Consider the following 14,646-nt stretch of genomic DNA (forward strand, 5'->3'; position numbering starts at 1 on the left):
GTAGTCAAAAGCGTCCAGTGATCCACATATACATCTGCATTAAAATCTATCAAGCTTCAATCATCACACTTAATTTTCAAACATTCTCCTTTAAGTGGTTCCTCATGATAGTATGAATGACATTTAGGCCCCTAAAAGCATGTTCATACTCTGCAGTACTTGGGCTAATAGTGAGGAGCATTTTGACAAGCTTGAGGGTGCCAGAACAGCAGGCATGATTTGGTGTTAGCAGTAAGCAGCCTTGTCAGTCTGAAAGGGCTACCTGCTCTATCAGTGTAATCTGTGTATCCATGTTGTACATTTAATGAAATGACACAGCACGGCACTGGCATTTGTTAAATCTGGCAGGATGAACAGTTTAGTAACAGTCGAATGATATTGTGCTTTTTGATCTTAATATCTGGTTTGCCTGTTCAGGACCACATTTATTTGTGGTTTCTGGATGTTTTCTGCACAGAGCACGGCACATACTCTGATTTGGTTCTGATTCTGCTCCCTGCCGTTATCTCCATGTGGAATATCCTCTGTGTTTAACTAGCTAAAAATGTTCTTCCAGCACATTTGAAATTTTATTTTTACTTTATTTTTGTCTAATACTGGTTATAATTATAATATCTTTCACATGTAACAGGTTCTGAACCTGTAGTGGAATGGCATGCTCTTTTTTCAATCCATAATGAAGTTTTGTGCTCTGTCTTACCTTGTTTGTGCTGTGGTAAGCGACAACATGCCCTGATTATCTTTCAGCATTCTTGCCCTTGATACGCCAACTGAATAAAAGGAAACACAGTTTTTTTCTCTCATTTACTCTACTGATTTGCTGCTTGGTCTCACCATGTCGCTTGCTAGGGGGTGTGTGTCAGAAGTTACAGAACGGCAGTTTGGGGTACCAATATATAATACAACACCCAATTAAGATCTAAATGAGGAATTGTACATTGAGTTTTTTTAAATTGTTTTTGATTAGGAAAATCTTGGATGGTGCAAAGATACAAAATATCTATAGACCCTGACTTGGTGGGTCTATAGTTTAGTTATCTGGAATTAAAAACTGGCAGTCCAGGGTGCCAGTTTGTCCATCCCTGAAATACTATTTGATTAATAAAGAATGCGAACTAATCTTGCCAGGCAGCCACCATGCAATACCAAGTAGATACAGGCTGTGTCACTCTTGTGTTTTCTTTTGTACAGTTTATCAGGTTTCAGTGCTCTTTGCCAGTCTTTACCACAAATTTTCATTTCGAAGGAATGCAGACATATGTTGGATGTTGCTGTTGTTGGTTTTCACATTTCATTAAGAACCTTTATTAGTTTTAAGGTTTTATGGGTTTTTATAAAAATAAGTGAAAACTGTAAAGGCTAAATAATTGCTGTTTTCCTCAACCTGCAAATATTTGCTTTTAATGATACAGCCAATAATGTTCCTCAAGTTGTTATTTTTGCTTTGACATTTTTGGATGAGATTTTGTTTATTTTGGGGCATATCTGTACTTGTTCTTCTAGATACTTAAGTTTTATGATGCGCAAATGCATGTTCAAAACAAAATATTTCAATACTTTATGTAATTGTATTTGTTACAGCCAGGGGCAGTTTGAATTGCATTTGTGATGTAGGGAATGTGCGTCTTTAGTCTAAATGATCTGGGAGATTCTTCCAAGAATGTTTGGGATCTCCACTGATGTGTGTCATATATTCTTATAAGCAAAATTAGTTAAGAAATTCTACTTCTTCCCACTTGAAAATTCTCCAAAATGTGAGCCAGTGTTACCAGTTTAAAAGAGTAATATGATTTATTCCAACTACAAAACACAAAATTTGGGCACAATATTTACATATTTTGGTTTTTATCTAAAATCACAGTCACATATGGAGGACTTAAACATTCTTTTACCTGTCTTTCCACCCCTTAGGTTTAAAGCAGTAGGTTGTGTAGTTCACACATTCCTTGTACAGTAGATTTTGTACTAATATTTCTGCAAGGAATTACTGCTTCCCAGAACACCTTTTGACCAATCTCATTCATTTCAGTACTTGCTCTACCCACCCCTTGCGGTTCATTTATAAACATTGCCAAGGCCAAAAATTCGATAACAGCTAGCTCTTTATAACATCTGTTAGTTCTACTTTGTACGAAGCCGTCATTTTGTGGTCTTCTCAGCAACTGATTTATGATGCATCCAGCTCGGTGGAGCTAATTGAAATCCAGAGTAATTACATTCGGCAGCCCTGCCTCTTATTCTTTTCTCTGGAGGCACCGAGTCTGAAGGAAACCCAGTTACATGCAACAGTGTCACATAAACACGCAGGCACTCATAGATAGTGCCTACCTTGGTAACAATCACACTTTTAAACACCCTAAAATTGTTATTCAGCAAATTTTCTAAAGACTGATTGACATTTAAAAAAATCACAATAATGGTGACAACAACAGCTACTCACTCAAGTAACCTTGGGACTCCTTCTGCATGGCAGTGATGGGACAGTCCTTGTGAGTTAGCAGAAGCTGCTTTAGTTGTGTTACTTCATTTTTCAACATTGTGACCTCATTCTGGAAAAAAAAATGAAAGAATTTCAAATCTAGTACATCCAAACACCTGTAGGTTTCTTCTGATTTTTCACACTGTTTTGGAACTCTGCATTTTGAAGGGGTATGCAAAAAAAGTCAAATTTAAAAAAATAAAAACACAAGAAAGGCAAATTGCCAGGCTACAGACATCAAACAAATGCAGCACTCTTGACATTATTATACCAGTAACTTTGATAGACAGGTAGACATGGAGGGGGGGGCAGGGAAGTTCTCATAAACCAAATGGAAAAGACAGATCTTACAGGCAAGAGCATTGCTAAAACTGGACATTGTGGTCATGCTTGCTGTACTTATACATAATACAGAGCTAACTGAATTAGTCTGGTAGACATTATTATACTGGGGCAGCACTCAAGACCCTCTCGTGGGATTATGCTTTTATTATGTCGAACAGGGAATCCTTAGAGCTGTGCTATTGGGAGCCTTGCATCTCTTGATCTAACCACTGACATTAATGATTATTTCGGTACAAACCAGGAGATATCCATCCAAAGTAAGAAAACTGAGACCAATTTCTGGTCACTCTCATATTTTGTAAAGGTCGGTGTGTGCTACTCACATTCACCCAACTGGATACTGTACAGTTCTAATTTATAATTTTGGATGAGACTGTGACCCTGAAATTTTGACTTTCAATTGCAGACTTGCAATTTGACTGTTCTTTGTGTGTTTATATCTAAAAACTATCCTATCATCCACTTAGAAATTCAAAAGTACCATCAACTTTCTCTGCAGTTCTATTGGAAAGTTTATATTGTCACATGGCAGATGGCAGAGACGACTACTGGAGACTTGGAGGAAAGAAGCAGCCTTTTGTCAGTCTGGATTTCTGTGCTACTAATAGATGGTCGATAACAAGCATTTTATTTTAACATGGCATTACTCTTAAGGGTGCATAGAACCAGAGCACTTCGGTTCAAAGGTTAATGTTGAAGATTGCATCACCTTATATTAAACCTTAAGTTTGTGGGTGTATTGTGGAATAGAGTAAGTTGGCAGTTTTTGGATGGAGAGATTAGGTGACACATGAGAGGCTGAGAATGTTGTTGATTTAGAAATGCTAACCTTGACAGTGAGCATTGTTTGAGAAAAGGAAGAACTTTCAGGAACTCCTGACCTAGTTGGCTTTTCTTCCTCAGAAGATGTAGTACTTGAATCATAACGTTGGACTATTTCCATTTTTGTGGCTGTTTTAACTGAAGCAGAAAGCTGAGGTATTTTGAACAATTTGTCTGTTTCGTTTTACATGGGGTCAGCTGAGATAGCCGTCTGGGATGGGGTGCAGAGCTCAGCAATCTGTATAGACTTCTAAGTGGAGCCTCCTGCTCTGGACTGACAAGAGGCAGTTAAGGAAATTTATAGATCTAGAGCAGCGGTTCTCAAACTGGGGTCCGTGGTCCCCAGGACCGTGAGAAATGATTGCATATTTATACTATTTATATTTTTAGAATTATTAACCTTTACCATCCGAGGGGAAGTAAGTGACTGAGCTCCGTTGTTACCCCCACCACCTAGACCCGACCACCAATCCGCTGTTCCATTATTCGCTGCTACCGTATTGTTTTCCCACCGTTATCGCTCGGCACAAACCAGCCCTTATTATTTTTATCATAATGAAAAATTATCAATTCTTTCGTAGAATCAAAACACTCGCGAACAGTTTTCGTATATTTTAGAAGCAAATAAAAGCACTAAAGGTGGATACAGATAATCAACAAACAACATATTTTACATTTTTTGTGTTCTTAAGTGGTGAAATTGCCCACTCAACGCAAATGAAGTAAAAGTGTTCATAATGAGACAATTCAAAATAAAGCGATTGCTAAGAGGCGGTTTAAAAAATCCACAATGAAGAAAAGAGTCTTGATGATCTGGTCGTTCCATTGATTTTGATTTGAATATAATTTTAAGGTCTCATTGAAGCAGAACAACATCTAACAGTGGATAGAATTAGATAAGATCTAACTTCTTCTTGTGAAATAGTGTTTTGTTGCTAAAAAGAAATAGGAAAAATACTTAAGCTTAGGAACTTCATACTACCTGAACTCTAGGAAAACAATTGCCCGCTGAGAGTAAACACCCGTACTTATTTATTGACATGACTTGAATGCGACATATTTCTGAATTTTATTGTGATACGGAACAAATAATGAATACTGTACCACAATATAAGAAGAGAAAGATAGACAAGGTTAAAATGCCTGTACAGTCTTTTTTCCGAAGCAGTTACTCTCTGGGATACTCTCTCATGGGATAAATATGGTGTTACATATTTGAAATATTTTACCATGTTTAATTAAAAAACGACGATGAATAAAGAATGTCAAATATTAAATTATGTCCTCCTCCATCACGATAACGCTAGATATCACAGTGCAATCCAAAAAAATTAAAGACTTGACGGAGTTCCTACCTCACCCTTTTTCGTTGACTTCAGAAACATTTTTAAGAATAAAATATACAAAAAATCTAGAAGAGGTAAAAAAATAAGTTTCCACATCCATTGCATCAAGTCAGAAGCCCTCCACACAGATGGAATTAACAAATCAGCTAAAATTGTAACTTAAATTTAATAACTAAGATGTACGTAATATTTTCTGAATAAATAATTATTTGTCAAAAAATGTTTTATTCACAGCAGCCTGTACCTATGCAGTGCCATGCAGTGGGTATGTGGCACCCTTGTGTAAAGAATTTGGCGCCCCCAATTTTCTTGAAATAATATTGATTTTTTAATTTTTAATAAAAGGGTCCGTGAGCCATCGAACAATTTTTAAAGGGACCGCCACGCAAGAAATTCTAAAGAAATTTGAGAAGCGCTGATCTAGAGAATATTAACTTAGGTATCTCCTATGAGTAGGACATGTTAATTCCATAGGAAGAAATGGAGAATATAAACTGAAGTGGGAAAGTCCTGCCAGACCATCTTTACACCAATGTGAATTTCATCAGGACATGACAAATGGTTGCCCCACTTCCTTGTGCTCAAGCAACCCATTCACTTTTCACATTAACTATGCAGCTCCACCATGGTATATAAACTGTGTGTTCCTAAGTTGGTTTATATTAGTGAACTGTAACTTTTTTCCCCAGTCAGGTCTCAGACACCAATAAGGTATTACCACAGAAATGTTTTGATGTCTCTGATCCCAAACCAAACAGAACAAGTCCATGTTGTTCATGGACATATAATGCTTGAATAATATAAAAGGTAAAGAGATGAACAGTTTAAACAACAGTAATGGAGGCAAAAAACTCCAAAGGAATACATGTATATGGTATGTATGAGCATAGGAGTCCTATTAATCTTTATCTCAAGAAATTACCTCCAGATAGACAATGTTTTTAGTGAAAACTTCAAGCCTTGCCCTCTGTTGCTGAGGTGTTTCACTTGCACGGTGTTGAGCGATCATGTTTGCTTCACACAGGTCCTTCGTAGTGAGAAGTGAGGTGCATGCAAGTGCCAAAAAAATGTGAAAGTGCATGCATGCACCATCTAGTGGCTGTGTTTGAGCGTGAGCAGAGCAGACTCCTCCATACATGCACACATGTTGATATTTGGCTAAAATATATATATATATATATATAAATATATATATACATATATATAGTGATCCCTGGGGGGGTGTTGCAGCTCCCAAACACCTGACACAAAGCTGCGGACACAAGTTCAGCACTCAACAAGAGGATTTTTTACTTGTGTGAAAATTTTCACAGTAAGGCCGGGTTTATACTTAACACGACGCATGCTGCAGCGGACGCTCCTGCTATGCAAGCATTTTCCTGTTTATACTTGCGCGCGTACTTTACGTACATCTGGAGGAATTCAGCAGGTGGCAGTGCAAGATATTATCACTGTGAGAACAAGTTCGGCTTCTCTGTGTTGTGAATTACCTGGAACACCCATTAAATTCTGATGACACCTTACCACGATATCTCTGAAAAGGATGTTTAATTATTAAATCCATCAATCCAGGGATGTGTCCATTTCAGCTAGCATTGGGCACGAGGCAGAAACAATCCCTGGACGGGGCCTCAGCTCATCGCAAGGTGAATACAAGCACACACATACACTGGAGTCATTTTAGCAGCACCAAATCTGCATATCTTTGGAAGGAAACCGGAGCACAGTGTGGAAACCCAGCAGGAAATACCAGCGACGTGACTCCCTGCGACACAGCAGTGCTACCGCTCCGCCACCGTGTCACACCCATGTGTGTAATTATTAACAGTATTCATTATTTAAACGAAATTAACGATTTATCTGTAAAATGTAACATACATACTTTAATGCATTTCATCATGAAAGTGATATCAAGTATAAATCTAAAGATTCTAAATTTGCAGAGAGTTGGAATATCATACATTTAATGTGCACAGTGTGGCGATGTATTGTTGTTTGCCACTGCTGTCAGGTCCAAGAAGCTCGTAGTGATTAAAAACTGGGATGACGTTTACGACGGTCTGCTTTAATGATAAAATAAACTACAAGGTTAAAGTGGACATTTCGAGATTAAAGCCGAAATTTCCACTTTAATCACAAAATACACGTTTTCACCATGTCCTTATTTTTTTTCTCTGTGGCTCAAATACAGTGCTGTACATTATGTTGCTGTAGTGAAGTTGCTATAAAAAAAAGATGGCACAAAAGATGGTATGTGAGACTTTTAAAATGTATCGTGTCATTACGGTCAGGAATATGCTACGCTTGAATATAAAAGCACCACGAATGCATCTATATGTCGGCATTTTGCTTCACCACATTGAACCATTCATCAAACATTGAAGCGTGCACATCGATCCTATAAGATCTGCAAAGCAGCTTTCTGTCACATGTAGACAGTTAACAAAAACTCTGACGTCACATTCCGACTTTTATTTCACTGCGCCCCCCCCCCCCCACACTTTTTGCTGGTACTGCAACTCACGCATGCGTCGTGTTAATTTCTAAGGACCTGCTCAGAGGACGTGTCAAATGAATGCTGGGAACACGTGGCAGCCATGATGCGTGCGCATATGCATTCTGAGCGTGAAGTATAAACAAGCCATAAGAGTTTCCCAAACTTCAACCACAACTCAGTAACACTGTTGTCTTCTCTCTCTTTCACCCTCTTCTCCGCTTCTCCATCAAGCTTTGTCTTCCTCCTCCCAACTCTGTGGCAGGCAACTCCTTTTACAGTATGTGACACCTGGAAGCATTTCCAGTATCCCGAAACTGTGGTTTGGAAACACTTCCAGGTGAAGTGGCACCCACAGAACCCAACAGGGCTGAGTTGGCAAACTCCAGTTCCTAGAAGCTCTTTTCCAAGGCCATGAAGCCTTTGCCTAATATTGGACCTGGCCTTGAAAGTTTTTTTTTAATTTGTTTTTAGCTTAGATTCGTACTCTGCAATTAGTTGGGTTTGCATCCTGAACCCCAACTCTTCTTTGACTGTCACTACTTTCTATTTTTAGCATATAGTATAGTACATAGTCATACCACCTAAGTGCAAAATAAGTTATCTTTGAGTGGCACTAAAACCAGTACTCTGTGTTTAACTCACTAATTTATGCAAAGAACACAACATAACTATCCAAGTAATGCATGGTGTCAGTTTTTAGGTGAGATAACAGCTACAGAGATCTTTTTGCATGCTAGAAGCAAAGGTGTAGGTAGAGCAGTGTTTTCCAACCTTTTTTCTCTTGCAGCACACTTTTTGTAACCCAACAAATCACAAGGCACACCACGATTCTACCAACTACAAAAATGTCATACATGTGCTAAACTGTCCGAAGGGTCTTGACTACTGAAAATCAGTCAAAAAAATCAGTTTGGAGATTGGTGCTCACATACACTTACTTAGTCAACACTCTTATGCCCTCGGTCTGTTAGCTCTGAGAGAGTCGTTGGCGAACACACAACCTGTCAGCTGGACCCCCGACACGTCTCCTGGCTGCTACATTGCACTCTTAAATGCTGTGTCTACAAAACAGGAATTGAGGAGGTGTTTTTGTTGGCTTCCCCAGGTAGTCCTGTCCTTGTCAGACAGGTCTCAACCACCTGAGGAGTGTGTTTCTCTCAGGTCAGGACCCAGGGTCACTACACTATTATTCCCACAGTGCACCAGTTGAAAGACACTTGTTGACGATGATGAACAATTGAGGATGGTGTTTATGCAGTTTTAACACATTTTTAATGAATGCCCATTTAGGAGATGCTTATAATTTCAATTAAATCAGTCTTTAGCAGTGAATTAAAAATCTATAGTCATTTCAATCTTTTAGTTTTAATTTGACACGTCCGTGTTTTATATACTATGCCAATTTGAGAATAAACACAAGATTTTTTTTTTTTATTATTTCTATAGGTTCTTATAATACATTAGCCCTGTTTTCTTTTTGCGTTCTTTTCAACTTACCTTGTAGGAAGGCATTTGCTCAAGTAGTATGTTGTTAAAAGTTTAGGTTTAAGGTCATTGTTTAAGTTTAAGCTATGCCATTCATTTTTTTAAATTCCTTTGTGTTGATTCTACATTATTTTTGTGATTCAGTGTGTATTTACTTCATGATTTACAGTGCATCCGTAAAGTATTCACAGCGCATCACTTTTTCCACATTTTGTTATGTTACATGCTTATTCCAAAATGGATTAAATTCATTTTTTTCCTCAGAATTCTACACATAACACCCCATAATGACAACATGAAAAAAGTTCACTTGAGATTTTTGCAAATTTATTAAAAATAAAAAAATTGTACATAAGTATTCACAGCCTTTGCCATGAAGCTCAAAATTGAGCTCAGGTGCATCCTGTTTCCTCTGATCATCCTTGAGATGTTTCTGCAGCTTAATTGGAGTCCACCTGTGGTAAATCCAATATAAGGTCCCACAGTTGACAGTTCATGTCAGAGCACAAACCAAGCATGAAGTCAAAGGAATTGTCTGTAGACCTCCGAGACAGGATTGTCTTGAGACACATATCTGGAGAAGGTTACAGAAAAATATCTGCTGCTTTGAAGGTCCCAATGAGCACAGTGGCCTCCATCATCCGTAAATGGAAGAAGTTTGAAACCACCAGGACTCTTCCTAGAGCTGGCCGGACATCTAAACTGAGCGATCGGGGGAGAAGGGCCTTAGTCAGGGAGGTGACCAAGAACCCAATGGTCACTCTGTCAGAGCTTCAGAGGTCCTCTGTGGAGAGAGGAGAACCTTCCAGAAGGACAACCATCTCTGTAGCAATCCACCAATCAGGCCTGTATGGTAGAGTGGCCAGACGGAAGCCACTCCTTAGTAAAAGGCACATGGCAGCCTGTCTGGAGTTTGCCCAAAGGCATCTGAAGGATTCTCAGACCACGAGAAAGAAAATTCTCTGGTCTGATGAGACAAAGATTGAACTCTTTGGTGTGAATGCCAGGCATCACGTTTGAAGGAAACCAGGCACCATCCGTACAGTGAAGCATGGTGGTGGCAGCATCATGCTGTGGGGATGTTTTTCAGCGGCAGGAACTGGGAGACTAGTCAGGATAAAGGGAAAGATGACTGCAGCAATGTACAGAGACATCCTGGATGAAAACCTGCTCCAGAGCGCTCTTGACCTCAGACTGGAGCGACGGTTCATCTTTTAGCAGGACAACGACCCTAAGCACACAGCCAAGATATCAAAGGAGTGGCTTCAGGACAACTCTGTGGATGTCCTTGAGTGGCCCAGCCAGAGCCCAGACTTGAATCCGATTGAACATCTCTGGAGAGATCTTAAAATGGCTGTGCACCGACGCTTCCCATCCAACCTTATGGAGCTTGAGAGGTGCTGCAAAGAGGAATGGGCGAAACTGGCCAAGGATAGGTGTGCCAAGCTTGTGGCATCATATTCAACAAGACTTGAGGCTGTAATTGCTGCCAAAGGTGCATCGACATTGAGCAAAGGCTGTGAATACTTATGTACATGTGATTTCTCAGTTTTTTTATTTTTAATAAATTTGCAAAAACCTCAAGTAAACTTTTTTCACGTTGTCATTATGGGGTGTTGTGTGTAGAATTCTGAGAAAAAAAATGAATTTAATCCATTTTGGAATAAGGCTGTAACATAACAAAATGTGGAAAAAGTGATGCGCTGTGAATACTTTCCGGATGCACTGTAAGTACTTGTTTTATGATCTAAATTTATACATTTATATATAGATATACTAGGGGGCTCTGCTGTCTTTGATATCTCCATCTTTCAAAACTATTATCACTGACAATTCATCAAATGTTGGTTTATTATATATGGGAGTGTGATCTTTCAGATTCATATAGAAATCCAAGAAAACTTATTTGTCCGTGTTTTTCAGATAAATTTCGTGTACAGTGCGATACTTTTGGACATATGGATTTGTATCCATTATTGGCTATAGAATTTCGAATACGTTGGTTTATTTCTATTCTATGTTGCATCGCTTCTCCGTGATCATAAATATAAACCTGACTGAATTGTGGTTTCTTTGAAATTAAACTTGTAGTAGCTGTAATTGTTGCGGGGCCACAGATTCTCATAGCACATTGTCCTGAATCGTGTAAATCTATGTTTTGAGCATTGAGTGATGTGAATGCAGGCAGATTATTGTAGATTCAGATATTTTGCCTGTACTGTTTGTGGATTTACGCGTCTTCATTAGGAAGAAACACTACTTTTCCTTGATGGCGTCACGATTTTGATGATATACAAGTCCTGACTTAAACTTTAAAGCTGAACAATATCTATATACTTCTGTCATATCACCTATGTCCATATATTCAATCCCTTTTCACTGTTCCGTTATTACAACGAGTAATAATTTCCATTTGTCAGCGCTAATGCGATCTTTACTGTCATTTTTGGAGACTTTCGAATTTTAATACTTTCATAAACTTAACACTTAACACAAAGCATTTAATGTGCTATATTAACTTATGACAGGGTTTGAGAAAATCTAGTAAATTAAATATTCATCTATACTAATAAAAGGCAAAGCCCTCACTGACTCACTGACTGACTGACTGACTCACTCACTCACTCATCACTAATTCTCCAACTTCCCGTGTAGGTAGAAGGCTGAAATTTGGCAGGCTCATTCCTTACAGCTTACTTACAAAAATTAGGCAGGTTTCATTTCGAAATTCTACGCGTAATGGTCATAACTGGAACCTGTTTTTTGTCCATATACTCTAATGGAGGAGGCAGAGTCACGTATCGCGTCATCACGCCTCCTATATAATCACGTGAACTGAAAACAAGGAAGAGATTTACAGCACGAGTCAAACGCGGGAACGAAGGTAAATGACGTTAATTTTTGAGTATCTTTTAATACTGTGTAACCATACATATTAACACATGTGCAATTAAACGTGTGCATTTACGGGGTGATTTCTCAGGCTTAAAAGCTCGCCTTTTATTAAAGAGGTAAATGCAAACTGTTTTCATTCTGAAGGGCACAAACCACGTTAGATTTCATGCTCAAGAGTAAACTCAGCACACAGCTTGGTCATATTACAACCGGTTCATTTTCTTCAGTTTAAAAAGGTTTACTTTTCTTCTTAATAAAATTTTTAAAGCAGTATTTCACCGCGTCATCACGCCTCCCATGTAAGCACGTGAACTGACCCGCTGCCGTTTGCAATGCCATATGTAAGCAAGTTTAATGAGAAGACACGAGGTATGGACATCGCAACATCACACAAGACAGCGGCTCACGTGAAGTGACTGAACGCAGCAGGAATGATCACTTCGATGAATCAAACCTCTTCAAAAAACACATTACACAATTGATAAGGTACGAAAACAATATGAAACCGATTGTGGATTTGCGTACAGCCATTGAAACTTTCTGATGGCACGAGACTTCAGGTCACGTGTCTGCAAAAGAACGTCATTGAGGTAACTATTTTTAATGGCGGTGGCTCAGGGGAGAGAGTTTTTATTCCTCGCATCCCCGTTATACCGTCTGATCTCCCATTTCAATTCAAACGCCTCCAATTTCCACTAAGGCTCTGCTTCGCAATGACAATTAATAAGTCTCAGGGACAGACCCTATAAAAGGTTGGCATTGATTTGAGGCAAGACTGATTTTCACATAGCAAACTGTACGTTAAGCTCAGCACACAGGTTGGTCATATTACAACCAGAGGGGCGAACTGACAACGTGATATACAAAGAGATCCTTAACAAATAATTATTGATTCATTTTCCCTCAGTTTAAAAAGGTTTACTTTTCTTCTTAATAAAAATTTTAAAGCAGTACTTCGCCGCTGCGAAGCGCGGGTATTTTGATATATATCAAAATATATCGCGTCATCACGCCTCCCACGTAAGCACGTGAACTGACCCGTTTGCCGTTTGCAATGCCATATTCGCGAGATACAAGTTTAATGAGAAGACACTTTTAACTGCCGGGTCTTAGCTAACATTAAATAAACCCATGGACATCGCAACATCACACAAGAGAGCGGATCACGTGAAGTGACTGAACACAGCAGGAGTGATCACTTCGATGAATCAAACCTGTTCAAAAAACAAATAACACATTTGATAAGGTATGAACAGAATATGAAATCGATTGTAGATTTGCGTACAGCCACTGAAACTTTGTGACGCCACGAGACTTCAGGTCACGTGTCTGCAAAACAACCTCATTGAGGCAACTATTTTTACTGGCGGTGGCTCAGGGGAGAGAGTTTTTATTCCTCGCATCCCCGTTATACCCTCTGATCTCCCATTTCAATTCAAACGCCTACAATTTCCACTAAGGCTCTGCTTCGCAATGACAATTAATAAGTCTCAGGGACAGACCCTACAAAAGGTTGGCATTGATTTGAAGCAGGACTGCTTTTCACATGGCCAACTGTACGTTGCATGCTCAACAGTAAGCTACCACACAGCTTGGTCATATTACAAGCAGAGGGGCGAACTGACAACGTGCTATACAAAGAGATCCTTAACAAATAGTTATTGATACATTTTCCCTCGGTTTAAAAAGGTTTACTTTTCTTCTTAATAAAAATTTTAAAGCAGTACTTCGCCGCTGCGAAGCGCAGGTATTTTGATATATATATGTAGATATATGTACATATATATATATATATATATATATGTAGATATGTAGATATGTATGTATATATATATATATATATATGTACATATATATATATATATATGTAGATATGTATGTATATATATATATATATATATATATATATATATATATATATATGTGTATATATGTAGATATGTAGATATATATATATATATATATATATATATATATATATATATATATATATATATATATGTGTATATATATGTAGATATGTATATATATATGTGTCTGTGTGTGTATATATGTATGTGTGTATATATATATATGTATGTGTATATGTATATGTGTGTGTGTATGTATGTGTATATATATGTTGACATGTGTATATATATATATATATATATATATATATATATATATATATATATATAATATGTGGATGTGTATATGTGTATATGTATATATATGTAGATATGTGTATATGTAGATATGTATATATGTATATGTATATTTATGTTTATGTGTGTGTATATTATATATATATATATATATATAAGACAGCAACACTCATAACAATAACAACACAATTACATTGACAATCATGTTACGTTATTTTTAAAATGTTTCCTTTTCTTTTTCATAACCTCTTTAACACACTACTTCTCCGCTGCGAAGCGCGGGTATTTTGCTAGTTTTAAGATAAAGCTTAGTTTACGATGTTCTACTTTAATAACAAATTACGAGAATAAGTCAACATGTCGACTTTAATCTCGACAAACGGCGAGAATAAAGTAGAAATGTCAAGAATAAAGTCAACATGTCGACTTTATTCTCGTCATAAGCGTCAAGATTAAAGTGGAAATGTTGAGAATAAAGTCAACACGGGCGGCACGGTGGCGCAGTGGGTAGCGCTGCTGCCTCGCAGTTGGGAGATCTGGGGACCTGGGTTCGATTCCCGGGTCCTCCCTGCGTGGAGTTTGCATGTTCTCCCCGTGTCTGCGTGGGTTTCCTCCGGGGCCTCCGGTTTC

At 38.2% G+C, this 14,646-nt stretch overlaps 2 protein-coding genes across 6 annotated transcripts in view; both read right to left on the bottom strand.

Moving 5' to 3' along the window:
- The window catches only part of tax1bp1b (Tax1 (human T-cell leukemia virus type I) binding protein 1b), a 1,153,251-nt gene that overhangs the window by 231,519 nt on the left and 907,086 nt on the right, over positions 1-14,646 (bottom strand). The gene's annotated exons all lie outside the window — the stretch shown is intronic.
- creb5b (cAMP responsive element binding protein 5b) overlaps positions 1-14,646 on the bottom strand; it is a 403,670-nt gene that overhangs the window by 4,731 nt on the left and 384,293 nt on the right. For all 5 annotated transcript variants that reach the window (XM_051935766.1, XM_028818224.2, XM_028818226.2 and 2 more), the window contains one exon: positions 2,441-2,549. In XM_051935766.1, coding sequence (XP_051791726.1) covers positions 2,441-2,549 — 109 coding nt within the window. The remainder of the gene's footprint in view (positions 1-2,440; positions 2,550-14,646) is intronic.

The sequence above is a fragment of the Erpetoichthys calabaricus genome, chromosome 13 (genome assembly GCF_900747795.2).
Source record: "Erpetoichthys calabaricus chromosome 13, fErpCal1.3, whole genome shotgun sequence".
Lineage (NCBI taxonomy): Eukaryota > Metazoa > Chordata > Cladistia > Polypteriformes > Polypteridae > Erpetoichthys > Erpetoichthys calabaricus.